Below are 27,067 nucleotides of genomic sequence, written 5' to 3' on the forward strand. Positions count from 1 at the left end.
ATGGGGGACATAGATAGTTAAAAGAATAATTACATAAATAAGTTTAAAAAATTACAGAATAAAACAATATATACATAAGAAAGAAAATAATAACCCAAAGTCGACGCCAACCAAAACCGTCACTATATGCGCCCTGTAATCCAAAACCATACATATTACATATCAAAACGTCCAAAACAAAATGAGGAACCCGTTCCCATAATAAAAAAAAACTATAAATGTTAAAAAAAACTTTTTTAGCTTTTTACTCCAAATAAAACAAAAAAACTGAAGAAAAGTCAGTGAAAAAGATATTTAAGAAATAGCCTTATGTGTCACAGAGAAAAAAACACAGCAAAAATAATTTTGGTAGCTAAAGGAGAAAAAAATAGAGCAGTAAAAGTACCACATGGGTAAAGTCCCTAAAAAGTGTCTGGTCCTTAAGGTACAAAACAGCCTGGTACTTAAGGTGTTAAAAATGGATGGCCTATCTTCAGGGTAAGTTATCAATATCTGATCAGTGTGGAGCAGTTGCTTGCTTTCAATGTTTACATCTGAGCATGATCTTGTTCATAAGGAGAATGTCATATTATTTATAACGGCCATTCTACAGTACTACAGGCTTGTCTGACTGCAGTGAATGGGACAACCCTGTAGTACTTACAATGGCTGCTATAAATTCTGAGCACTGAAAGCATTGTGCTAAGATTTCAACCAATTATTTGCAGGACACCACGGACCTACTGAACAAACGTAACCGTAGGTTCTCTTCCCGATGGCGCCATCCTGGCCACCATAGATGTGGAGTCCTTATACTCCAACATCCCACACAAAAAAGGACTGACTGCCTGCCAGGCACACCTGGAGGCCAATGGGGTTGCCTCTTAATCGGTGTTACAACTCACAAGATTCATCTTCACACACAATTATTTCTCCTTTGGCAAAGAGATATTCCTACAACTCACCGGAACTGCCATGGGCAGTAAATATGCCAACCTTTTCATGGCGCCAGGAGTAGCGACACGAGACGGAGGCACGAGCGAGCGGGGAGCTGAAGGGGACAGCGGAGCAGCTCAGCAGCCGAAGCAGGTGCGGGGGCAGCGGCAGCCGAAGCAGGCGCGGGGGCAGCGGCAGCTGAAGCAGGTGCGGGGGCAGGAGTGACCAGTGGGACCGGAGCGCAGCAGCCGGCGCCAAGAGGCCACCAGGAGTTCAGCGGAGCAGCTGAGACAGGAGTGCAGAGTGAGCGGCCGCCGGGACAGCGGGTGACGTCACCAGGAGGAGCGGAGGAGCTGAGTATCTACCTCTGTGTGTGTTTGTGAGCTGTGTGTCTTCTGTGTCTTCTGTGTATCTGGTTAGTTGTGTCTTCTGTGTGTGTGTGTGTCTGGGGGTCTAAGTGTTTGTGAGGGGGGAAAAAAAAAAAAAAAAAAAAAAAAAAAAAAAAAAATTTGACTGTTTGCGCATAAGTGTCAGCGGGTAAGAGGTTGCGCGAGAGAGGCAGCGGGTGAGGGGTTGCGGCAGCGGGTGAGGGGTTGCGGCAGCGGGTGAGGGGTTGCGGCAGCGGGTGAAGGGCTGCGACAGCGGGTCAGCGGTTGCGGCAGCGGGTCAGCGGTTGCGGCAGCGGTTGCGGCAGCGGGCCAGCGGTTGCGGTAGCGGGTCAGAGGTTGCGGCAGCGGGTCAGCGGTTGCGGCAGCGGGTCAGCGGTTGCGGCAGCGGGTCAGCGGTTGCGGCAGCGGGTCAGCGGTTGCGGCAGCGGGTCAGCGGTTGCGGCAGCGGGACAGCGGGTGCGGCAGCGGGTGCGGCAGCGGGACAGCGGTTGCGGCAGCGGGTCAGCGGTTGCGGCAGCGTGTGAGCGGAGTGTGAGCAAGGCTATCTTCACTACTTCCACAAGTAAATTGTAGATCCCCATTAGGATGAGCTCCATGCCTGGCAATGTCATCCAGTGTGCTACTTGTGCAATGTATGCGGTCCTTGATCAGCCGATCGAGGGTGCATACTGTTGCGCAAGATGCATGCACGTTGCAAATTTAGAAGCCCAAATTCTGGATCTAAATGGGCAACTGGCAACACTGAGAGCCATTGACATCATGGAAAGGAGTTTGGTGCTCACTGAGCAGGCACTCGCTGGGGTAGAGGCGGGGGCGGATGGTAGTACGGAAGAGCAGGGGGCACAGGCAGTCAGCTGGGTGACAGAAAGAAGGAGGGGTAGAGGGAAGAGAACCAGGGAGGCTAGTCCTGAACTGGCACAACCCAACAAGTCTGCACGATTGGCAGATGAGGGGGATGCCATTACAGAGCCAGCACCGCTGCAGCACGACACGCCCTCTGAACGCCAGGGGGATGACTGCTCCAGTGAGACGGGGACGGGGAGCGCAGGGCAGGCTAGACAGGTTCTAGTGGTGGGGGACTCAATTATTAGGGGGACAGAGAGGGCAATCTGCCATAAAGACCGGGATCGTCGAACGGTGTGTTGTCTTCCTGGCGCTCGAGTTCGACACATCGCGGATCGGATTGACAGGTTACTGGGAGGGGCTGGTGAGGATCCAGCAGTCATGGTGCACGTTGGCACCAATGAACAAATTAGAGGTCAATGGAGGGCCCTCAAAAATGATTTCAGGGACTTAGGGTCCAAGCTCAGGGCGCGGACCTCCAGGGTAGTTTTCTCGGAAATACTACCTGTACCTAAAGCCACACTAGAAAGGCAGCAGGACCTTAGGGAGGTAAACAAGTGGCTCCGGAGTTGGTGCAAGAAGGAGGGATTTGGGTTCCTGGAGAACTGGGCTGACTTTGCGGTCGGCTACAGGCTCTACCGTAGGGACGGGCTGCATCTAAATGGGGAGGGTGCAGCTGTGCTGGGGGAAAAGATGGCCAGAAGGATGGAGGAGTGTTTAAACTAGGGACTGGGGGGGAGGGTAAAATGAGAAATAGTGGGGTAGCCAGTGTAATTAGTGATCTGGACCCAAGCAAAGGGAATGGGGGACGAGCAGGGGGTGGGGTTAGTACAGTTAGAACTGACAGATCAGCCATAAGTACGAATAGCAACAAAACAAATTTAAAAAACAAAAAAAATGAAATAAATTGTATGATCACGAATGCACGAAGTCTGATCGGTAAAGTGGGCGAGCTTGAAGCGAGAATGACTGATGAAAACTATGATATGGTCGGAATTACTGAAACATGGCTTGATGATAAGTGCGATTGGGCGGTGAATTTGCAGGGGTACAATCTCTTCAGAAGAGACCGAAGGAACCAGAAAGGGGGAGGGGTGTGTCTGTACGTCAAATCGAACTTGAAGCCGAGGCTACGGGAGGATATAGGGGTAGGAGACGAACAGGTGGAATCTCTGTGGGTAGAAATACAGGGGGGAAAAAACAACAAAATCCTGATAGGGGTCTTTTATCGACCACCAAAAGCAACAGCAGAAACTGAAGACTTACTACTAAGGCAGATAGAGGAGGTGTCAAAACGAAACGAAGTAATTATCATGGGGGACTTTAATTACCCAGATATAACATGGGAGAACGAAACCTGCAAATCTCACAGGGGTGATAAGTTCTTGAGAGTAATTAAAGACAATTACCTGAACCAACTTGTGCAGGAACCAACAAGAGGGAAAGCCATTCTGGACCTAGTGCTAACTAACAAACCGGAACGTATAAAGGGGGTGCAGGTTGAGGGGCACTTGGGGAACAGCGACCACAATATAATCAACTTCCAGCTGTCAATCAATAGGATGCCTTATCAAGGAGTAACAAAGAAACTAAACTTTAGTAAAGCAAAATTTGATGAGCTTAGAACTACTATCGGTAACATTAATTGGGACAACATCCTCAAAAATATCAGTACGGAGGAAAAATGGGAAAAGTTCAAAAGGATCCTAATCGCCTCATGTGAGCAGTTCATTCCCTTCAAAAATAAAAGTAACTCAGCTAAAAGGAAACCAATGTGGCTCGACAAGACGGTACGAGGGGCAATAAACGAAAAGAAGAAAGCGTTCAAACTACTAAAGCAACAAGGCAGCGAAGAAGCGCTAAAATCATACAGGGAAAAAAACAAAATATGCAAAGATACGATTAAAACTGCCAAAGAGGAAGCGGAAAGACGGATCGCAAAAGAGAGCAGAAACAACCCGAAGCTATTTTTCAACTACATAAACAGCAAAAGGATTTGCAGGGAGAGCGCTGGCCCTTTAAAAAACAATGCAGGAGAAATCATTGATGATGACGAAGGGAAAGCAAATCTACTAAACAGCTTCTTCTCAAGTGTGTTCACCAAAGAAAAGGAAATGCCACACGAGGAGCAGGGGAATAAAACGAACCCCTCACAAAATATCTCATACCTAACGCAGGAGGAGGTGCGGAAGCGTCTAAAGAAAACTAAAATTGATAAATCACCGGGCCCTGATGGATTACACCCAAGGATACTAAAGGAACTAAGTGACGAGATAGCTAGGCCGCTATACCTTATATTTCTAGACACTATCAAGACCGGAGTAGTACCATTGGACTGGCGCATTGCCAACGTGGTTCCAATCTACAAAAAAGGGAGCAAAAGTGAGCCTGGTAACTACAGGCCAGTAAGTCTCACTTCAGTAACGGGAAAAATTTTCGAGGGGATTCTGAGAGACGCCATCGATGAGTACCTCAAGGAGATTAAGGGAATAACTCCTCACCAGCATGGATTCATGAAGGGTCGCTCATGTCAGACAAATCTGATCAGTTTCTACGATGAAGTAAGCTCTAAGCTGGACCAGGGAGAATCTATTGATCTTGTATATCTGGACTTCTCTAAAGCCTTTGACACCGTGCCACATAATAGGCTAATATACAAAATGAGGCAGCTCGGACTGGGCGAAAACGTGTGTAAGTGGGTAAAAAATTGGCTCAACGATAGAAAGCAGAGGGTGGTAATAAATGGTTCGTACTCTGATTGGACCACAGTCGCTAGCGGGGTGCCACAGGGTTCAGTATTAGGCCCCACTCTGTTCAACATATTTATTAATGACCTGATAAAGGGGCTGCACAGCAAAATATCAATATTTGCAGATGACACAAAATTATACAATGTAATTAATGCAACGGAGGACAATATGTGGCTACAAACGGACCTGGATAAGCTGGGGGCTTGGGCAGAAAAATGGCAAATGAAGTTCAATGTTGAAAAATGTAAGACTATGCACATGGGCAAGAGGAACGGATGTCACGAATATTCACTTAATGGGGTACCACTAGGGAAAAGTGATATGGAAAAGGATCTGGGGGTATTAGTGGATAATAGACTAAACTGGAGTAACCAATGCCAGTCAGCCGCTGCAAAGGCAAATAAAGTCTTGGGGTGCATCAAAAGAGGAATAGGGGCGAAGGACGAGAACATTATCCTCCCACTATATAAGGCACTTGTCAGACCTCACATGGAATACTGCGTACAATTCTGGACACCGGTGCTCAGGAAAGATGTCACAGTGCTTGAGGGGGTTCAAAGAAGAGCGACTAAACTAATACATGGAATGACGGGACTGGAATACCCAGAGAGGCTATCCAAATTGGGACTATTTACTCTAGAAAAAAGAAGGTTAAGAGGCGACCAAATAACCATGTATAAGTACATGAGGGGACAACACATGGATCTCTCCCGCGATCTGTTTACACCCAGGACCACGACGGTAACAAGAGGACATCCGCTACGATTAGAGGAAAGTAGGTTTCATCACCAACACAGAAAGGGGTTCTTTACTGTAAGAGCAGTTAGACTGTGGAACTCTCTACCGGAGGAAGTGGTGGTGGCAAAATCCATAGAGGAGTTTAAAAGGGGACTTGATGTCTTTCTGGAGAAGAAGGATATTACAGGATATAAATATTAGGTTAAGTGTCAATCCTGGTATATAGGCAGGTAGGAACTATTAGGGGTTGATCCAGGGAACAGTCTGATTGCCATTAGGGAGTCGGGAAGGAATTTTTTTCCCCAAAAGGGCTAATTGACTTCTGGCCTTGGGGTTTTTTTGCCTTCCTCTGGATCAACACAGTAGGATAGACAGGCTGGACTAGATGGACAATGTCTTCATTCGGCCTTACATACTATGTTACTATGTTACTATGGCAAAACTGGAGTGTGACTTTCTGGCTTCCTGTCCCAGCAAACCATTGGCCTACTTTTGCTACATTGATGACATCATATTCATCTGGACCAACACCAAACAAAAACTAATAAAATTCCATGAGAGATTCAATGCATTTCATCCCACCATAAACCTGACATTAAGCTACTCGTGTACAGAAATGAACTTTTTGGACAACCCCATAAAAATTTCAAACAACTCAATTCAGACATCACTTTCCTGAAAACCAATTAATCGGCCCCCATACCTCAGATGAGACACTTCCCATCCTAAACACATCAAAAAGTCCATCGTCTACAGCCAGGCTATCAGATACAATCAGATCTGCTCCAACCCAACAGACAGAGAAGAAAATTTACGCAATCTCAAAATGACATTTTTAAATCAGGGCTACTATCACACCTCAATTGATGACCAAATCACCAGAGCCACCAGGATACCCAGAAATCAACTACTCCAATACACAGAGAAAGAAAAAAAACGACGTGACCTACAATTCACAGCTAGAGGTACTAAGTAAAACTACAAAGAAACTTCATCATACCCTACACAAGGATGACCGTCTGAAAACCATATACCCGGACCCTGCCCATCTATGTTACAAGCAACCTCCAAATTTAAGGAACCTTATAATCAGGAGTGCATTGCCCTCTGATATACAAAAAGGAACTAATCCATGCAATGTAAGGAGCTGCAAGACCTGCACATATGTACTGACTGCGGACAGGATACAAATCCCCAACACACAACAGGACTGTAAGATCCCTGGGACATTCACATGTTCCACGTCTGATGTTGTGTACTTGATCCAGTGTAGTGAATGTCCTGTTGGGGAGCTTTGTATTAGGGAAACAGGACAAAAACTGAGAGCCAGGATGAGATCTCATTGCCACACAATCAGAGAGGGAAAGATGGAATTACCTGTGGCAAAACATTTTTCTAGTCACGGACACAACCCGGAACAGATGAGAGTTATCATACTGAAGGGCAACTACAAGTCACAGTGTCACAGAAGAATTTGGGAGTATAAGTTTATGGCCATTTTTGATACCCTCAAGAATGGAATAAACCTCGGAGTGGGGTTCTTCCATCAGTGGAGAATATGAAAGGTGTGCAGGAGGTCAAGAGGGGCGTCCTTAAGGAGAGCACGCAGGAGGTGTTTAGAGACACCTGGCAGGTGAGGGGGTCAGGAGATGGCATTGTCTCTCCTCGCACAAGCTCCATGATTCCTTCAATCAGGTGATCGGCAGGGATCCTTAGCAGTGGGCCCTCGCTGATCAGATATTGATCACCTATAAATTTTTAAAGGTTGATAACCCCTATTAAACTGCACCCTAAGCAGGGTGGAGAGAAGTTGCTTGCTAGTAATGTCCTGTGATTAGAGCAGCCTCAGCAGTGATTTAAATGAGTGCTAACATAAGATAAGCTAAGATAGGATAGTGGGATGCATGTCAAATATAATGTGAGCTAGCTGATTTGCTGAAACGGTGACTGGGCTGCAGCTCCACTGTATTTGTAACAAACAATGATAGCAACTCCCTGTGTGGCCGGCTGCACACGAATGGGTCAGATTCTGCATGTGGGAGCTTGCAGCAGCTCCAGCCCTGACCGCAGCTGGTGTCCGTGCATACCCATTATTTTTCTTCTTTATCTGTACTGCAGCGAGCCGCGGTTGGACATGCGCAGTACAGATTTTTTTTTTAGGTTTATTTTCCCAGCGCCGTTGCTAGGCGATGATGTGAAATTTTGCGAACTCTCCAAAAATGTCAATTGCGGAAGGGCCACAGGTCGGGCATCTTCCACTGACTTCGATGGAAGCCGTCCATGCAGAATCAACACTAAAATAGAACATGCTGTGATTTTTTTCCTCTGCTCTCGGAAATCACAATGCTGCAAGTAGTGCATTTCAATAGCATGTAATGAAAGGTATTTGCGGTGGATCTGTGGTGCAGACGCCGACCACGGATCCTGCAATGCAAATCTATTTGTGTGCAGCCGGCCTTAGTTAATAGAAAGGTTTAAGACAGGTGCTATTAGTGAAGCTCTATGAGCACTCTGAAATTGTGTCTTTCACTGGAGGTATGCTCTAAACCAGGGATCCCCAACTCCACTCCTCAGTGACCACCTACAGTTCATGTTTTCAGGATATCCTATGGTAAGAACACCTGTGGCAATGTCTGAGGCACCGACAATAATTACATCACCTGTGTAATACTGAGGAAATCCTGAAAACATGACCTGTTGGGGTCCCTGAGGACTGGAGTTGGGGAACACTGCTCTAAAGTGGACCAGGGTTTTGTTTAAAATAAAAAGCAGCCCAGGTCCTCATTGGCCACTGCTTTGCTTCTGTTTGCACCCATTTCAGTTTTCCATGTAGATTTTCCTATTATTCCTGTTCCAATCAACTGCAAAGCAGCATCTCTATGCCCGTTGTTAGTGTAGTAATAGTAATGCCCCCGAGTCTCTATGACTTAGGAAGCTAAATGCCCAGTGACAGGCAGTGGTTTGCAAAGGTTCTGGAAAAAAGACCCCTAGTGGCAGGCACTTTAAACTTGATTTTCAGTGGCAAAACAAAAACAATCTTCATGTAAGTACATTAAAAGATTGATGATACACACAAGCTGTCAGATGATCATACGTTATGTGACAAGTTATTGTGCATTTAAGTGTTCAGTAGAAGCTCAACAAGCTAATGAAATCCTTTTCTATTCTTTCTTTACAATTGTTTATAAAGTATATTTTGTTTTGTTATCTCTATCTTTATTTCTGAATAGCCAAAACGTGTTAGCCAAAGCTTCTCAATAATAAATGTTGTCTGATGTACCTCAACCACAAGATCTTGGCCATGTGCATGTCATGACCTGAGATTGTAGGGCTTCACACAAACACAATATGTACCTGACTTCAGTTGATCTAAAATTTTCATGACTCCTTTTAGTTGCTGTTGGTAGCCATCTGCTTGTTTCACGGCCTCCTCTTGTTTGCATTCAATGTTCTGCAGAATTGACCGATGCTCTTGCTCCAGTCGTACTCCCTGGGCTTTGAATTCTTCAATTTCTCTTTTGATCTGTAAAATACAGACGCTCTTCACATCCCTGTACATCTAAACCAAGGGTCCGCTCAAAGCTACATCCTGGGGAAGGTGGAACGGTTCGCAGACACTGTCATGTTTTAGTGATATCTGTGTTATGACATCTTTTCTTTTATCTCAATTTTTGTCTTACTGCATATCTACAGATTCCTACATCAAATACATGAATTGGAATAAAACCCAGAATATATACAGTATAAGCAACTCAGCTAAAGTTTTTAGAATGTAGAATATCATTAGAGTAAGGGAGAATAATAATTTGAAACTAAATACAATAGATATTTAAAAAATCATTAAAAAGTAAACTATTAAAGAGACTCTGTCGCCATCTTTTTGCACCCCTCTCTGAGAGCAGCTTAAAGTAGTGACAGGTACACTGATTGCAGTGATAAGTTTGTTGTGTGGATCTGTGCAGTAGTTTTGGAGAAACTTGCCTTTTATCAGTAGCAGCACATGAGAAGAGGACTACTTGATGTAATTCTGGATATTCATGAGCTGCAAGCTAGCTACACCCACCCAACCTCCAGCCACTGATTGACCCCTGTCTGCCTATTACTGAGCATAAAGACAGCTGTCAATCAGTAACTGGAGGGCAGGGTGGGTGTGGCTAGCTGCAGCTCATGAATATGTAGGACTAGTTCTGTGTATAGGTGCTATTAGGAAAATGCAGGTTTCTCCAAAACTACTGCACAGATACATACAGCAGACATATCACTGCAATCAGTGTGCCTCAGTGAGGGCTCCAAAGAAATGGTGACTGACTTCTTTTTAGTTTTCTGGCTTTTTCTTCTATTTAAATCTCACTACCATACAATTAAGGAATACCCCAGTAGATGCATCGGTGTCAGATTTGCCCATATACATACAAATACAATGTACAGAGAATGATGACTGATGGATCACTTAGGCTGTTTTCACATCTGCGTCGGGGGGCCCGTTTTCCTGCTCCATTCCGGGAACAGGAAAGAGAAAACCCTTGGCTAAATGGATCCGTCCTATGATGGGAATAAACAGCGTTGAATGGATCCCATTGACTTAATGGGATCTGTTCAGTTTCTGCTCAGCTACTGGCATTTAACCGTAAGAAAAAGCGCAGCATGCAGTGCTATTTCTTCCAGTATTTTGTGCCAGATCTGCACCACAACCTCCGAATGGAGGTTCCAGCTCAGATGTGAACCTGGCCTTATTTCTGTAAAATTATTTATTACTACATGATATACCTGTACGTTGCATGGCCATGCAATTGGATTAGAACTTTGGATTTGTACATGACACAAACAAACAGATTTTGCATTTTATATATAAGATTTTTGTAAAATTGATATTTTCTACTGCATTAAGCATCAATTTTACAGAAATAATAAACTTTTTTATAAATATCTTCCTCTTCTCACACATGATGATACACTGCATGAATTATAAAAAAAATGGTGTTAGGTGCAGTAGAACTCTGGCCAGCATGTTATCGCCCGGTTAATGTAGGTCCCAGTTCAGACATGGTTGTCAGTGCAAGGCTTTCATTGTACCCGATGCAATGTATGTGTATATGCGGACAAGAGTCATAGCTTCTCTTCTAGTGATAGTTCAAATACATTTACTATAAGACCTCCTTCACACGGGCGACACAGCATCGCTGCGAGAAAATCGCAGTGATATCGCATCGCCGCACCGTATGATATCGCTGCAATTTTCTCACAGCAATACCGCGATTTTGTAGCACTACAAAGTCGCATGTGACGCTACAAAATCACGCAACTTTGTAGCATTTGCTACTGTCAAAGTTGCATCGCATCACATGCCAACCGCGTTTTCGTGCGATGCAACAGAGAGGAAGGCTCCATAGAGAAACATGGTCTACAAAACCTCACGTGTCGCGGGCATATCGCTGGACCTGCGAGGCTTGTGTGTCTTTTGTAGCATGCTACAAAACATCTCATGTGTGAAGGAACCCATAGGAAAGCATGGGCTTCACATACATGCGATTTGTAGCATCGTAGCAATGCTACAAAATCGTGCGACTTTGTCGCCCGTGTGAAGGAGGCCTAAAACCGTTTTTTGGAACTGCGATTCACATCACGTAATTTATATAATTACATGCTAACTGTGCAATTTGATGTATGTGGGACGTTCTATTCGAAAGTTGAAGGTCAGAATTTCAGAACATTTGTCAGGTGCAGAGAATAAAAAAAAGCATGTTTCATAAGTAGTTAAACACTTTATTGATAAATATAATGGGTCGTTGGAAGTATTTTATTTTAAAGCAATTGAAAGAGTTAAAGGGGTTGTCCCGCGCCGAAACAAGTTTTTTTTTTTTTTTTTAACCCCCCCCCCCCCCCCCCCCGTTCGGCGCGAGACAACCCCGATGCAGGGGTTAAAAAAACAAACCGGAGAGTGCTTACCTGAATCCCGGCGGTCCGGCGTCTTCATACTCACCTGCTGAAGATGGCCCCCGGGATCTGCTCCCTCCGTGGACCGCAGCTCTTCTGTGCGGTCCATTGTCGATTCCAGCCTCCTGATTGGCTGGAATCGGCACGTGACGGGGCGGAGCTACACGGAGCCGGCATTCTGCACGAGCGGCCCCATTGAAGACAGCAGAAGACCCGGACTGCACAAGCGCGGCTAATTTGGCCATCGGAGGCCGAAAATTAGTCGGCACCATGGAGACGAGGACGCCAGCAACGGAGCAGGTAAGTATAAAACTTTTGATAACTTCTGTATGGCTCATAATTAATGCACAATGTACATTACAAAGTGCATTAATATGGCCATACAGAAGTGTATAGACCCACTTGCTGCCACGGGACAACCCCTTTAATGCCCCATCAAGGGGAGGAGACTGGAGAAAATGGGTTCTCAACAAAGAGGCATTTTGGATATTAAAATTATCTATCTGATATACAAAAGGGTTAAACTATAAAAGTGCTTTGCTATACATTTATTAGAGACTTAGCTAGGCAATATTAACTTGTATGTTATTATGTCTTTATGTTGTTATGGAGTAACACCCTTATAGTATTTACAATGCGTTGATTGGTTCCTATTAGAGATGAGCGAACATGCTCGTTTAGAGCAATTACTCGATCGAGCATCGCTTTTTTTGAGTAACTGCCTAATCAGGCGAAAAGATTTGGGGAGCGCCGGGGGTGAGCAGGGGGTTGCGGTGGGGAGTTGGTTGGAAAGAGAGAGAGAGCTCCCCCTGTTCCCCCCTGCTACCCCCCTCTCCATCTCGCCGCCCCCCGCCCTCCGGTGCTCCCCGATTCTTTTCGCCCGAGTAGGCAGTTACTCGAAAAAAGCGATGCTCGATCGAGTAATTGTCCTAAACGAGCACGTTCGCTCATCTCTAGACATCAAGCTAACAGATGATAATTTCATCATTACAGTTTATAAAGATCATTTATTTTGGACTTCTGTGAAAGACAAGTGGTGGATCCAAGTATAACTATTGCATCAAGGTCATATGAGCTTTAGGCTGGGTTTACACAGGGTGGATTTACAGCAAAAATTCCGTCCAGAATTTTGCTGTGGCAAATCCGCCTGTGGCAGCTAATCCCGGTAATAGACAGCCATGTGGACAAGATTTCTCAGAAATCTCGTGCACACGGGACGGCAGATTCGTTGCGGCAAAGCCGGCATAAGCTGACGCTGCAGCGCGGATTCACCAGCCGCAGCATGTCCTCTTTTTTTCCTGTTGCGCTCCAAAAGCAGTGCTTCACTGGTGGAAATTTTGGAGCTGTTTGACCAGTCAGAAACTGCCAGTAAGTTCAAAATCAGCAGGTCTTAAATGCTCATAACCCTGATTCTCAACCAAGGGACCTGATGCTCCCCCCAATCAGAGACACTGCTGTCAAAGTGGGCTCCACTCCCCACTCAGCCAAGCTCCTGGCAAAATCTGGCACCTGTGCAAAGTTGGCCCACAAAAAAACGTGGGTATGAAAGACGAGAGCTGAAAAAAAAGGGATTGGAAAAGCTGCCCATGGCAGGTAGAAACAGCTGATGAAGCGAACGCATCAGCTGCCAAAACGAGCTTAGCCGCTGTTATCAGCAACACGCCTCGCCGAGCAATCGGCCCGAAGCTGGCGCATGCGCAGATTGGACCCCCAAACTACCGCGAATACATAGGCCTGTAAAGCGATCCCATCAGCCCCTGGACGCAGGCAATATTGGAAGTAAATGCCACGAGGATAACAGTCTACAAAGCCATGATAGATAAACCACAACATAACAGAAATACGAGCAAATCGTATGTGCACAGGCATGTTACCACATACACAAGATTCTGAGATCTACAGTTAATGAACTCTCGATTAATAAAACAGTGGATGCACTAGTAAGAAAGCAGAGCAAATTGCTGCCTTATCATACAGTCATAACCATATAGATATGTATCCAATACGAGAGGAAAGCATTACAGATATAGTAGACATTTGTCTTGACAAACTTGAATATCTTGATTATCTTGTAAAATCCATCATGAAATAAGATTTTCCCCCACCCACCCCCGAGACCTTACACCACAGGAAGGAGCCAAAGAGAGTACATGAACCAAATCATTACTTAAATAAATGGAGTGAAGGACAAGGTCCTATTAATACCCTTGGGGTGACAGCAATCCATCCTAAATATCCAATCCATCTATTTCCGGAGTAGCTTATTGTTGATGTCACCCTGGCATGCATTTGATCTCACAAGCTCCACACCCTGAAAATTCAATACCTTGGGATCGTTAGCATAGAAATCTCATACATGGACAGCCAGTGGTGTAATTTCATAACATGTGATATTTTCTATATGCCCTAGAATAGGCCTACAGAATTGTTGGACAACTTTGCCAATGTAATTCATTGGGTACAGGCATGTTACCACATACACAATATTCTGAGATCTACAGTTAATGAACTATTTATTAATAAAAGTTAGTCCAGTGTATGCACTATTAAAATTTGAACTCTTTTTGACAAACCTACAGGTTTTACATCCTGCACATCTGAAGGTTACCTTCAGAAAATTAGTAGTTAACCACATATCTGAATTGTCCATAGGGTTAAGATGGCTATGAACCAAACAGTCTCTAAGGTTGAAACCCCTCCTATAGGTTATAGAGGGATGTGAAGTAAGGAACTTCGACAGGTCAGAGTCGTTTAATAAAATGTTCCAGTAGCATCTTAAAAATACCATGCATCTGATTTGCTTGCCTATCAAAAGTTCCAGTGATTCTTACTGTCTTCCTTTCATTCAATTTTGCATGCAGAACCAAAAAAACTATCCCTATTCTGAGACTCTGCAAATTCCCTGGATGATTCTACCACCTAGGATAGTTCCTTTGCAGAAACCTTTCCTTGACAACCAAAGCTGTAGCTTCAAAGTCAGAATTGTTTGAACAGTTCCTTAGTACCCTTAGGAATTGTCCCTTAGGGATACACTTTTTTAACAAGGCTGGATGATGACTATTTCTATGCAATAGACTATTTGTTACAGTAGGTTTCTGAAAAACAGTGGTCTCAAGACTACCACTAATCGTTTTACTGTCAAATCCAAAAAATAGGGAGGTATCATTTATCTCAGAGGTGAATTATAGGCCTAGGGTATTGTTATTCAGATATTCCACAAAACTAGAGAAAGCTTCCATCATAGGATCAAAATGTCATCAATAAATCTTAAGCACAGGGAGACTGTCATGTCTACACTGGAAGCGCTGGATCCGTAACCAGAAATTATATGCAAATGCACACAGAACACCAAGAGAAAGTGACTCAAGGGCAGACATACAATACTGACAAACGCCCAAAACACTCACCTAGCATACCTGCACACATAAACAGATGGAATAGATATGGTACGAGGTATTGGTTCGTATTTTGGCCAAGACACTTAAGCCCATGAGCCCGCAACAAGGGTCCTCATTGTCTTTTTGGTCCCTGCTCTTACAAAACAAGTTATCCCATGAATCCTGCCTGCAAGAGGGGCGATCATCCCAATAGGGATGGCCACACAGTTGAACCTAAGGACCTGACTTGACCTAGCTGGAAAACGATCCAAGCAGACAGGAACCCAGCCAGCCAGCTAGACAGGAAGCCAGCCAGCTAAAACATTCCACACCAGTGAAGGTGTGCTCCTGGAAACCCATAGTACTACAGGTCCCAGGAGCACAACCTAACAGAGAGATTATATGTCCAATGGTCATTGGCTTCTCTAAACAAATATCTCTCTCCCCTCCAGCCCTGGTACAAGTTTGTACCCCATAGCTGGTGTTAGATTTTACCATTAAATAGGAAGAAATTGTGCTCTAGGACAAATGTCACAAGTCAAAGAACCAGGTCATTATGATGTTGAACCTGGATTCCCCTCTGACCAAGAAAATGCACCACTGCTCTACACCCACCCTCATGTTGGATGAAGCTATGAAAAGCTTTAACATCCAGACTCTTCAATTTAGTATTATCTTTTGCCACCACTATATCCTGATATCTAAGAACATCCATGGTATCCCGCATATAAGCTTCCACAAAAAGGCATAAAATACTGTCAACATAAATGGTCAATTGGTCATGGTTTGAGTAATACTACCGATCCTGGATGCAATGGGCTGCCCCTTTAGGGGGAGACAACCCTTTGTGTACCTTTGGTACACAATAAAATGTCGCTGTTTGTGGCTTATTGGGCCCATGAAACAAATTCATCTCAAATCAATAAGGCCCCAATTTGTGGTCTCTGACAGTAAGTCATGTAACTCTTTATAAAAATATCAGTAGGGTCATTTACAAGCCCTCTGTAGCCTTCATGATCATTCAGTATTTGCAAACACATCTCCACATAGAGGGGGAGCAGTCCATAATACAACATTTCTCCCCTTGTCGGATGACTTTCTCACAGTACTGTAATCCTTTCCAAGGGCCAATACAGCTTGCATGTCATCAGATGTGAGATTATTGACCCGTAGCTCACCCAAACCATGTAATTTGCTTAGATCATCCAGGACTAATCTCTAAAAAATACCAATGTGCAAGCATTCACCAATAGGTGGGAATTTAGTACTCTTAGGTTTCAAATCAGTGAAGGATCCCTCATCAACACCTCTCTGACCCTCCTTCTAAAGAACAGAAATATCCTCCTTGCCAATCCCCAATACCGCACATTGATTCCTATCATGGATACTAAAGAACTTCATCCAACTTAATTTCCTTGTGAACAAGGCTCAGTCCTCAACCCATGTAAACAGATTAAACCTGGTAGTAAGAACAAAGGATAGACCCATCCTTAAACGGTCTTGGTCACTTATAGTAAGACACCTGCTTAAGAGGGTAATAAACTGCAGCTCTTCTGATCAATTGCCTGTAGATATCTGTCTGCTAAGTGGTGGGTTATCATTGGTCAGCTCCATTTGAGTGCAGATATCCCCCAAAAGGAGAGATTTATCTCAGATGTATTCCTTCCTTTCTCTCAGATATTGGAAGGTGGGTGGTCCTAAAAAATTACTCTACCCCAGGCCTAGGAACGACCACCCCTTCTTTCACGTCTACTATACTGATGTTGTTGGGGAAAGGTCCTTCTCGTCGATTCGCTCCTAGACTGTTACAATCAGAAGAACTAATACCTGTGTTAGATCTAATGTTAAATCTAACCCCATACACCCTATTATCCTTGAAATCTTGCAAATGCCTGTTAAATTGTTAATGTTTCTGCTCTTTTATGTATGCGGTAAACTTCTCTATATTAACTTGTAGTGATTTTTCTCTTTTATCAAAATCCGATTAATTTTCAAATTATCAATTGTTTCTTTTAATAGGGTTGAATAACATTCTAGTTGTAGCTTTTCTTCTTCTAATAGGATAGTCATAAATCTGAGTGAGCTGTCAAGAGCTCCCCTCTCCCATTTTTGCGTAAACGTCGGGGACTTTAATCCAGCCGCAGGCAGAATGGGGATTCTCAGGCCACAGGGAACAATTTGGTGATTCTACAAACCTTGCACCTCCCACCAAGTTCTTACGGAATCTCTATAGACATTAGTTAATTGCTTAAAGGAATGATTGATTGAAACAAGTTGTGTTTGAACATGGAAGTTTTTGTCTGAAAAGACTGTTATTGCCTCATTAATCCACGAATTTGTCTCTAAATTACTTCAAAAGAATCTTGCCTAATAACCAAACTAAACTCATCAACTCAGTATGGATTCTATATAAACCAACATAACCCACTCAAAGAAAAGAATCTATAATTAAAACAGGACCTTTATTAACAATATGTAAAGTAGAAAGAACTGAGCAGATAACTTAGAAACAATAACAATATAACGGAACATACAAACTGTGAAATGACGATCCACAACACAGAGTGTCAAACAAAAGCCCCATCCGAGGGATCAAATGGGTATATGTAAACACCTTAGCTGTGTATGTTACCAGGAGCTGCACAATCTCCTATTAGGCATAATAAAGGCCACAGCAAGGTCCAAACCCTCATCAAGGTGGGGCATATTAAAACATGAATTCACTGTCCGAACTGACCACATACCCAACTAACAGGGATCCAGAGCTCTAAATGATCAACTATTGATGATCTCTCTTGAGGATCGGTCATCAATAGTAAAAGTTCTGGACAATCCCTTTAAGGATACATAGAACACTATAGTAAAATCAATGTTCACAAGTCACCTTTCAACACATTAAGTATGTAAAATATATGACATGCTCTCACCTCCATTATCTGTTCTGTCAGCCTCTCAATTTCATTATTCTGCTCATTAACATAATTAAATAAGGCAAAGTTGCGGTCCTCCACTGCAAAAAAACAAGAAGATAGCATTATATAGGAGTATTATTAAATATTAGGCAGCTGCTTCGTCTTTTAGAAGCAAAATATACCGCATTCGGCAATGTCCGTACACGTTTGTTAAATATCCAATAGTTCTGCACAGCAGCAAATTGCTGTTAAACTAGGAGAACCGTCGCGCTACATGACAGGATGAAAAATGATTTATTTTTCACTTAAATTTGTGTCTTAACCTCTTCATGTCTGCCTTCTCATTTGATCCCATGTTGAGCAAAAAGGAAATGTCAGTGAAAAAAATTTTCAGGTAGAACATTGTTTTCCTTCCTTGATCACATTTGCAGGTCAGCAGCAATATGTGTTTGACTCCTTTGTATCCATTTGTCAGGAAATTAAATGACAGTCATTGTGTGTGACACAACGCTAATGTGTAAAGAGAAGAAAGCCCAGTGTTAATTGACAGCTGGCCTTAAAAAGAGATTGACGCTGCTGTTTTTCACCATATACACAGATGACATGATAAGGCTTGGAGGGGTTGTCTAAGAGGAGCTAACTTAAGGAGACAATATTCCTTCAGCCTTAGCACATTGATATTTTTATACACATTATGGATTAATTGAATGATTGGCCCAAGTCACAGATGTGCTGCCATATGTGAAGGTTGATGTCATTTTCCTACAGCTTATGCTTATATAGTATATTAACATTTACTGGACTTTAAACCCTTTCCAATCCACTGTCTGATGTCTAAAGACATTCTGATTGAAGGCTGTACAGCTCCAATGTCAGAAGACGTCCGGCAGGGTATTCTTACTGTAGATTACTGGCCGCTCTGTTGTTGGGGGCCTCTCCAGCATGTCGCATACCGCAGTACTGGCTCTTACCAACAGATGGCGGCATTGTACAATGGCAGAAAGAGAGAGCCCCCTAGGAAACCCTGAATCTAAAATTGGATTGCAAAGGGTTAATACACATAAAAATATACTTTACAAACCTGTAATATATACCTCATGAGACAGACTTGTTAGTAGGGTAAATGTGTAGACACTTTTAAAATGGGACAATTTCTACTCTTAAATGGACACTAACTTTTCACACAACTTCTGCCTATCTAACATGCATCATAAATCTTGCATTATTATAATTTTTTTAGCCACTGAAAATTAAGTTGGAAGTGGCTGCCACCATGGGTCTCCCTTTCAACCCTTTGCAATCCACCGCCTGTCATTAGGCATTTGGCTTCTCTAGTAACAGGGACATGAGGACACTGCTAGTTACTACATGCAGCAAGGGGGCAGGCATTCCGATGCTGCCTTGCAGCTGATTGAAGCAGGGCTATGCAAGGCAGCATGGGGAGTGTGGGAGAGAAAATCCTGGCCAATTCAGTACTAGCAGAATAGCTAGCTGAAGACACTCCTTCCCACCCGTAAGAAGATTGAAAACAGCAGTGCAGAAGAAACATAGGAAAATCTACATGGAAAATTGAAGTGATAGACTTAAAACTGGGTGCAAACAGTAGCAAAGCAAAGACCAATGAAGGCCTGGGCCATTTGAACATTTTTTGAAAACTCAGGTATGCTTTAAAGAGTATCTGCCATTTCATTAAATACTGAAATAAACACATGGGCTTGTAGCTGCTGTGCCTCTGATTGTGTAGTAACAAGATTTGGGGCATATACATTCGTTACTTTCCTGATAAGTGCCCTAGAGCTGCTGCACTCTTATAATCCATCCACTCACTCAGTGAGTGGTAAACCTGTGGGTCACATGATGGCTTAGTGGTTACTACTGTTTTCTTGCAGTGTTGGGTTCATCCCACCAAGGACAACGCCTGCATGGGGTTTATATGTTCTCCCCGTCTTTTCATGGTTTCCTTCCCACACTCCTAAAACATACAGATGGCTGAATATAGGTTGTGTGTCCCAATGGGGACACAATATATCATGTGATGTAAAGTGTTGTATAATATGCATGTGCTTATAAATAAAGGTTATTATAACCCTGCCCGAGAGGTCTCCGAGTACTAAGGCCCAATGTCCATGGGCGGATTTGATGCTGGAGATCCGCAAATCAAGCCGCCCAATGGAAGTCAATGGAAGCCATCCGGTCCGCGGCCGGCCCGCAGCTGTCACTGTAGACGTGACGTGGATCCGCGGGAAAGCAGAAGGTTTGTTTTTTTGTTTTTTTTTAAAAGCACTGCGCATCCACCGTACTGAAGAAAGAAGATCCGACCGTGACGGTGGAGACCCGCGCTGGATCTAGAGAGGTAAGAAACTGTCTTTTCCTCTCCATGTCCATGAGATTCAGCAGTGGAATCGTGCTGGGACTTTTGGTGCCTCCTGCATTCAATAATAGGAACATTGACCTGATCTGAGATCTTAGTTCATTATATCTTGTGCCTAATGTCCTAGACACTTTCAGACATAAGAAAGTAACTATGAATGGTGCGGCAGTCAAGCATGAGCACAACAGCTATATGCAAAATCTATATTACCACAGTCGTGCAGTGAAGAGGAACTGGTGATTTGAGACCACTGTTCCTGGATTGTGGAGGTCTGGCAGTGGGAACCTCAGTGATCATACATTTATCACCTGTCCTGTGGTTAGATGATAAATGGCATTTGTGGGACAATCCCAGTAGGATGTTGTAGATGACCTTTCTCATACCAATAATGTTATTTCTTCCAAAGGAATCATTCTTTTGTTTTCCCATTGCCTGAAACCGATAGTATACAATGTAGCAGTTGTATTTTTGCAGCTCAGCTTGTCTGCTTTACATTCTGCTGAGTACAAAGGAGGTCATTACTGTAGAACACTTTATTTGTAAAAGTATATTTTCCCCCAAAGTGTGATAATCTAAATCTTCTAAGACAGCTTGTTTTTTTTTTTCCTAGGCTACCTTTAAAGGAGAGAGAGAAAACATTACAGTCAGCCTGGGGCTCCTGAATCCAAGAAGAGGAATCTGCCACTTTAAATTATAAAGACAAGTAAACATATTTTAACCTTGTTTTCCATCCACAGTTTAGCAACTTGTAACGCATTTACCATACACATCTTAGGAAGTTCTATTACTCTGAAGCATAACTTCAGACCTACAAACAGAAAGTCACATCTGATGGCAGTGCTGTATTGTTTTTTATTACTGTAGACATATGGGATATTCATGGCCCTATATAACCTCCCTGTTATGTTTCCAAAAAAAAGAGAGATGCAACTAGAAAATTGGAAACCTCTAGGTGTAACAGCATATCATAAATATCAGGTGGGACCAGTATACCGATCCCTTAGGTCACTTTCACACACAGCGTTAATGTTAATAAAATTGTATCCAGCATCCAAGAGTAAAATAAAACTTACAGTTTATTGCATCATATTAAAAACTGCAGCCTATGTGCACACAGGTACCTCAAAGTCGCTGATAAATATCAAGTATAGGAACAACAGACACTAACTATATGTGAAGCAAGCATTATTGTGGCATAAGCCCTTGGGTCTTATATCACACATATGCTACCGCGTTTGCCAGAAAATAAGACTCTGTCTTATATTGATTTTTGCCCCAAAAGAGGCACTAGGTCTTATATTCAGGGAATATCCTATTATATTTACTTAGCAGGTTCGGTCCGGGTCCTCCCGCTGCTCTCCGGAGCTCCAGTGCGCTTCTTGCAGTCCCCGGATGCCCACAGATTGCTTTCTGGTTACAGGATTCATAAATCCTGCTTCCAGGAAGTGATGGCTCTGATTGGTTCTCAAGCACAGCATTGATTGGTTGAGCAGCACTTTAGAACCAATCACAGCCATTAAATTGTGAAGGCGGGATTTATGAATTGGCCAATCTATGCTGTGGCTCACCCAATTAATAAATCCCGCCTCCACTCGCATGGTTGTGATTGGCTGAGCAGCAGTTGAAGAACCAATCAATGTATTGCGTGGTGAATAAATCACAGCCATCCCATTGGCTCATTGAGCGCTGCATTGATTGGCTGAGCAGCGTTCAAGAACCAATCAGAACCATTGCTTCCTTGAGGCAGGATTTATGAATCCCGTAACCAGGAAGCAATCTTCTGTGAGTGGCCAAGGAGTTCAGCAAGCGTGGCGCTCTGAAGATTATTTTCGGGGTAGAACATATATTTTAAGCCTCCCTGAAAATCCCAAAAAATCAGAGTAGGGCTTATTTTTGGGATAACATGGTAATTGTCTGTTGTTCCTATGCTTGATACATAGGGGGTTAACCTAACACCTGATGGGGGTCATTTGCATATATTATGTCACTTCCTGCGCTTATTTATAGACATGATGTACATTTGTTCTGCATGCTAGGACTTAAGCCCCATTTACACGGGACGAGTGTCGAGCCAACGATTCCTTACAGCGCGTCCTTGTGATGATCGCTCCTGTTCTGTTACATAAGAGCATCGTTGGCATCACTCAGAATGCATCCAGCAGGGAGGCGGGGCTGCTTGGGGAGCAGCGGCCGTTCAGTACTGGACGACTGCTGTTTACACTGAATGGCTTATCATTCGGTTTTCAGGCATGCTGAAACTGAACGACTCTCGCTCAGTCGTTCAGTCTCTGCATGCTTTTACATGGGATGACAATTGTTCGAAACCCCACGGGAGCGTGAGGCTTTGAACAACTACTAACAATAACTGTCCCATGTAAAAGGGCCTTAAAGCAGACGTTCTGCCAAAAGCATCAGTGACTTTGAGGTACCTGTGTGCACACAGACTGTGGTTTTTACATGATGCAATAAACTGGAAGCTTTATTTTACTCTTGGATGCTGGATACAATTTTTTCATCAATGCTAGCGAAGATCAGGGCTTCAAGTTCCTCCATGCATCCTTTTGGATTATACCTGTCCATTTACAAACATATACATGAGGTGAGCTGAACCCTTTTCTGTGTTTTATATTAATGTTAAAGGGGTTGTCCCGAGGCAGCAAGTGGGTCTGTACACTTCTGCATGGCCATAATAATGCACTTTGTAATGTACATTGTGCATTAATTATGAGCCATGCAGAAGTTATAAAAAGTTTTATACTTACCTGTTCCGTTGCTGGCGTCCTCGTCTCCATGGTGCCGACTAATTTTCGCCCTCCGATGGCCAAATTAGCCGCGCTTGCGCAGTCCGGGTCTTCTGCAGTCTTCTATGGGGCTCCGTGTAGCTCCGTGTAGCTCCGCCCCGTCACGTGCCGATTCCAGCCAATCAGGAGGCTGGAATCGGCAGTGGACCGCACAGAAGAGCTGCGGTCCACGGAGGAAGAGGCCATCTTCAGCGGTGAGTAGAGAAGTCACCGGAGCGCGGGGATTCAGGTAAGCGCTCCGGTGAGCTTTCTTTACCTCCCTGCATCGGGGTTGTCTCGCGCCGAACGGGGGGGGGGTTGAAAAAAAAAAAAACCCGTTTCGGCGCGGGACAACCCCTTTAATAACAACAATAGTTTTGAAGTTCTTCCATATTAAAATCCTGCACTGAGCAGGGGGTTGGACCCGATGACCCTGGAGATCCCTTCCGACTCTACCATTCTATGATACCTATATTGATGACCTTGAACGTAAAAACACTGTAACATTTTTGTCATTTTGGGCTCCAGGAACCAGGACTTGGGTAAGTCCGAAGTCTCTCTGCGTTCCACCAGCCAGAAACCCTGCTTGTGTTCCATCAATTGGTGGATATTATTATGCTAATACAAATGAGCCACTGAACATTTAAGTTAATAAGCTCAATATCGGCTGTAGTATTACTCAATGAAGGAAATAATTATTAAGTGATATCTAGCTGTTGTTTTAATTGTTCTATTATATCTTATTATTTTATTTACCCATCTGGCCAGATATAACATTATAGTACAACTGATGGAACTCCAGGGGAATTTTGGTCTTACCTCACTTTTGGTTCCTGGAGCCCATCATGATAAAAACATTACAGCGTTTTTCTGGTCACTGTCATTAATGCAGGAATGTATTAAAACTGTCCATGCCATATCTTGCTTGAGAAACAAGGTGAAACACGTTACACCTTTTTAGACCTGATGTGTGTACCCACATTACCTTGGCAATAAACAGATCCACTGCTCCTGTTGGCAATTGCCGATTCCTGATACGTCTTGGGAGGGATTTGGTATAGAGTCAACTCAAAACAAGGGGATAGAAGGGAATTTGTTTCCCCCCTCCTCTCAGAAGGTATAACTTTTCTTTAGGGTACTATGCCATATTGTATCATTTAAGGATATCCCCCTGATTTCTTTTCTTTTTATCATGTCCTGTGTTGAGATAACCAAGACCAGGAGTTATCGTACTCATCACTGATGCCCTCCAAGTGGATGTCCTCAACTAGACGGAAATTTCTTCTGCTGCATGGTTCACTCAATAGACTTCATTAGAGGCTCACATGGCTTATAGGTGTGGTCGACTGCCTTCTGACTAGGGCAATACCACCATGCCAGATGAATGTATTAGTACTCATTTTTATGCACGTCCATTGACAAGTTTCTTTGAAGCGCTGTACTGATTTTTTAACTTCTTTTGTTTGTTAACAGTGAAAAAATTCCACTGCGGATTTCGGTCAAGTTTTCATAACCTGCCCATACTTGTAAGAGTGAAATCATTGAAGCTACGGATATCATTGCATATGCACTAAAGTTGAACACGTGGCACTAGCACAGATGCATGGTGTCTCTAACCTGAGCGGGGACGTCAATTATCAGGATGAGGGGGTGTGCTTACAAGTATGAAGAGGTAAGAGAGCCTGGATGACTCTGGCAACAGAACCGCCCATCAGGTGGTTAATACTGACTTACATACTGCATGGGAAGTGCATAAAGTGGGATATTTCATCTTTGAAAGCACAGCGAAAGTAAAAAAAGGTACAGCTACATTGCATCTGTGATTGGCACATCGTATATTAGAATTAGCTTCACATGCTAAATTTGGCTGGCGGACTTCCTTTAAATTGGCCTATACTGACTAAGGATATTAGACAACTCTGGCAACCGCTTGAAAAATTGACTGAAATTATCAGTGAATTGGCTGCTTTTTGTGTCTAGCTGGTCTGGTTTTCATAAGAGGGTTTTACAGAGTTATTCAGGTTCCCATCCTTCATAATTGTAAAATGTTTCAAGAATGGAAACTGCACATTCTAGTAAAAGTCCGTTTTTATATTCACTGACAGAAGCAGTTACTAGCTGAAAACTAGAATGAGCTCTATGTATGAATTTAGTCTTGTACGGCTTCAAAGACATTTTCTGCCTATTAGCATGAAGTTAAGTGTAGTCTGAGTACTACTAAGCCTCTTTGCCCCTTTCAGCTTTGCTGCCTTGAAGATTTTAGTAATCTAAGACAGACTGGTTTCTGTCTGACAACTCCATGTAAAAGATTGCAGCTATTAGGTTGTGTATCCCTGACAACTAGTCTGTCCCAAATTACTCAGCTATTCATCTGGATTGTATACTGGCATGACGCCAACAGCTATAAAGGAGAGCAGAAAATTGCCTGCAATCAATGCCATTCCTCTTCTCTACCTGCATTACTAGATAGATTTAAGAAAAAAAAAACATTTAAATTGAGAACATCTTTTGGGTAAACATGTTGTTTTTGTCGAAACTCAGCATTACCGCTGGTACCAATCAATGATTTCCTAAGGCTGATCTCTCTTATTTATTACTTCTTTGTAATGCATTGATAACAGATGACAAAAAAAGCTATAATACTATACCTTCAATGAACCTGTTGACCAGTATGTCAAGATTGTCTTCACCAGTGACAGACTGGATTTGCTGGAAAGCTTGTTCATAGGTCTCAACGGTGTCTTCTGTTCTCTTTTTCCGTTCTTGCTCTTCTCTTTCTGTTTAATAAGAGACAGATAATATGTATATCGTTATACACTTTAAATGTAATAAGTTATTATATACAACTCATCAAAGACTGAAGATTCAAATACAATCAAAAACTTCAGCTTCAATCAGATGCCATAGACATAACTGGATAGATGATATTTAAGATTGCATCAGGCTGTGAAATATTTCTCCGTTTGCCATAACTATCAACATTAATATTGGACAAGCCATAGCAGTCAAACGCTGTTTGGAGGCGAACTTTGTTAAAGTTGGTCGAACTGACTAAAACTCCTTCTCCCTAAGGATGCATTCAGACGAGCGTGTGCTGGTGCATACATAGGTGCGCACAAAACCGGTGCGCCCGCGTAAATATAAGCCCTTCCCTGAAAATCACTCAAATCTGGTGTAAAAAATATATATACTCACCTCTCCGCCGCTGCCAGGGCTCAGGCGCATCTCGCCGCTTGGGTCCTGTCATTGCAATGAAGTTCTTTCAGCAGGCAGGGATTTAAAATCCCCACCTGTTGAAAGGGCTGCGTCTGATTGGATGAGCGCTCAGCCAATCATAGGCAGGGCTCAGCCATTCATTGAATGACAGCTGAGCGCTGCCTGTGATTGGTCACAGCGCTGAGCCAATCACAGGCAGCGCTTGGCCATTCATTGAATTCATTGAATGGTCGAGTGCTGCCTGTAATTGTCTGAGTAAACAGGCATGAGTCTGAGTAGACAGTAAACAGGCACGGGTCTAGGTCAGAGGCAATGCTTCGAAAGCAAAGTCACAAGCCAAGGTTAGGTAGATGAATGGACCATCCTAGGAACAAATACAAAGACTGCTGGAGTCAGGATGAGACTTAATACTCTAGCACCTGTTAGTGCTCAGAACGAGGTTTATATACATAGTCCTGTTAGATAAGTTGTTATGTGATATCAGAGGTGGACTTCAAAATTGGTGTTAGTAGCATATGCTGGCTACTAGATGGAGTGAGTAGTGTCTCACTTGAGCCACTAGAGGGACCTCTAGCATGTAGAGTCATACACTGGCCACTAGAGAGAGCTGCAGCATTGGAGATAGAAAAAAAGATTATGTCAAACTAGAGGACAGAGTTGGCTAGTGTTGGAAGCGTTGAACATGGTAAGTAGTTCTTGGTGCCATTTTGTTACATGAACACATTATAAATACAATATTCAGTTGATTCTCAAAGCTATTTGGGACAATGCTCTATGGAAATATGTGAATAACAAACGTTCCATTATATCTACTTTAAAGTGGTTTTCACATAAGCAACCCT

General features: G+C 43.3%; 1 protein-coding gene across 1 annotated transcript in view; it reads right to left on the reverse strand.

Annotated features, from left to right (window-relative positions):
• Positions 1 to 27,067, reverse strand: part of ODAD1 (outer dynein arm docking complex subunit 1) — a 113,163-nt gene that overhangs the window by 49,363 nt on the left and 36,733 nt on the right. The window contains exons 9-11 of the mRNA XM_066607724.1: positions 25,658 to 25,786; positions 17,874 to 17,956; positions 8,990 to 9,158 (exon numbers count right to left, since the gene is read on the reverse strand). Coding sequence (XP_066463821.1) covers positions 8,990 to 9,158; positions 17,874 to 17,956; positions 25,658 to 25,786 — 381 coding nt within the window. The remainder of the gene's footprint in view (positions 1 to 8,989; positions 9,159 to 17,873; positions 17,957 to 25,657; positions 25,787 to 27,067) is intronic.

The sequence above is a fragment of the Eleutherodactylus coqui genome, chromosome 6, assembly GCF_035609145.1.
Source record: "Eleutherodactylus coqui strain aEleCoq1 chromosome 6, aEleCoq1.hap1, whole genome shotgun sequence".
Taxonomy (NCBI): Eukaryota; Metazoa; Chordata; class Amphibia; order Anura; family Eleutherodactylidae; genus Eleutherodactylus; species Eleutherodactylus coqui.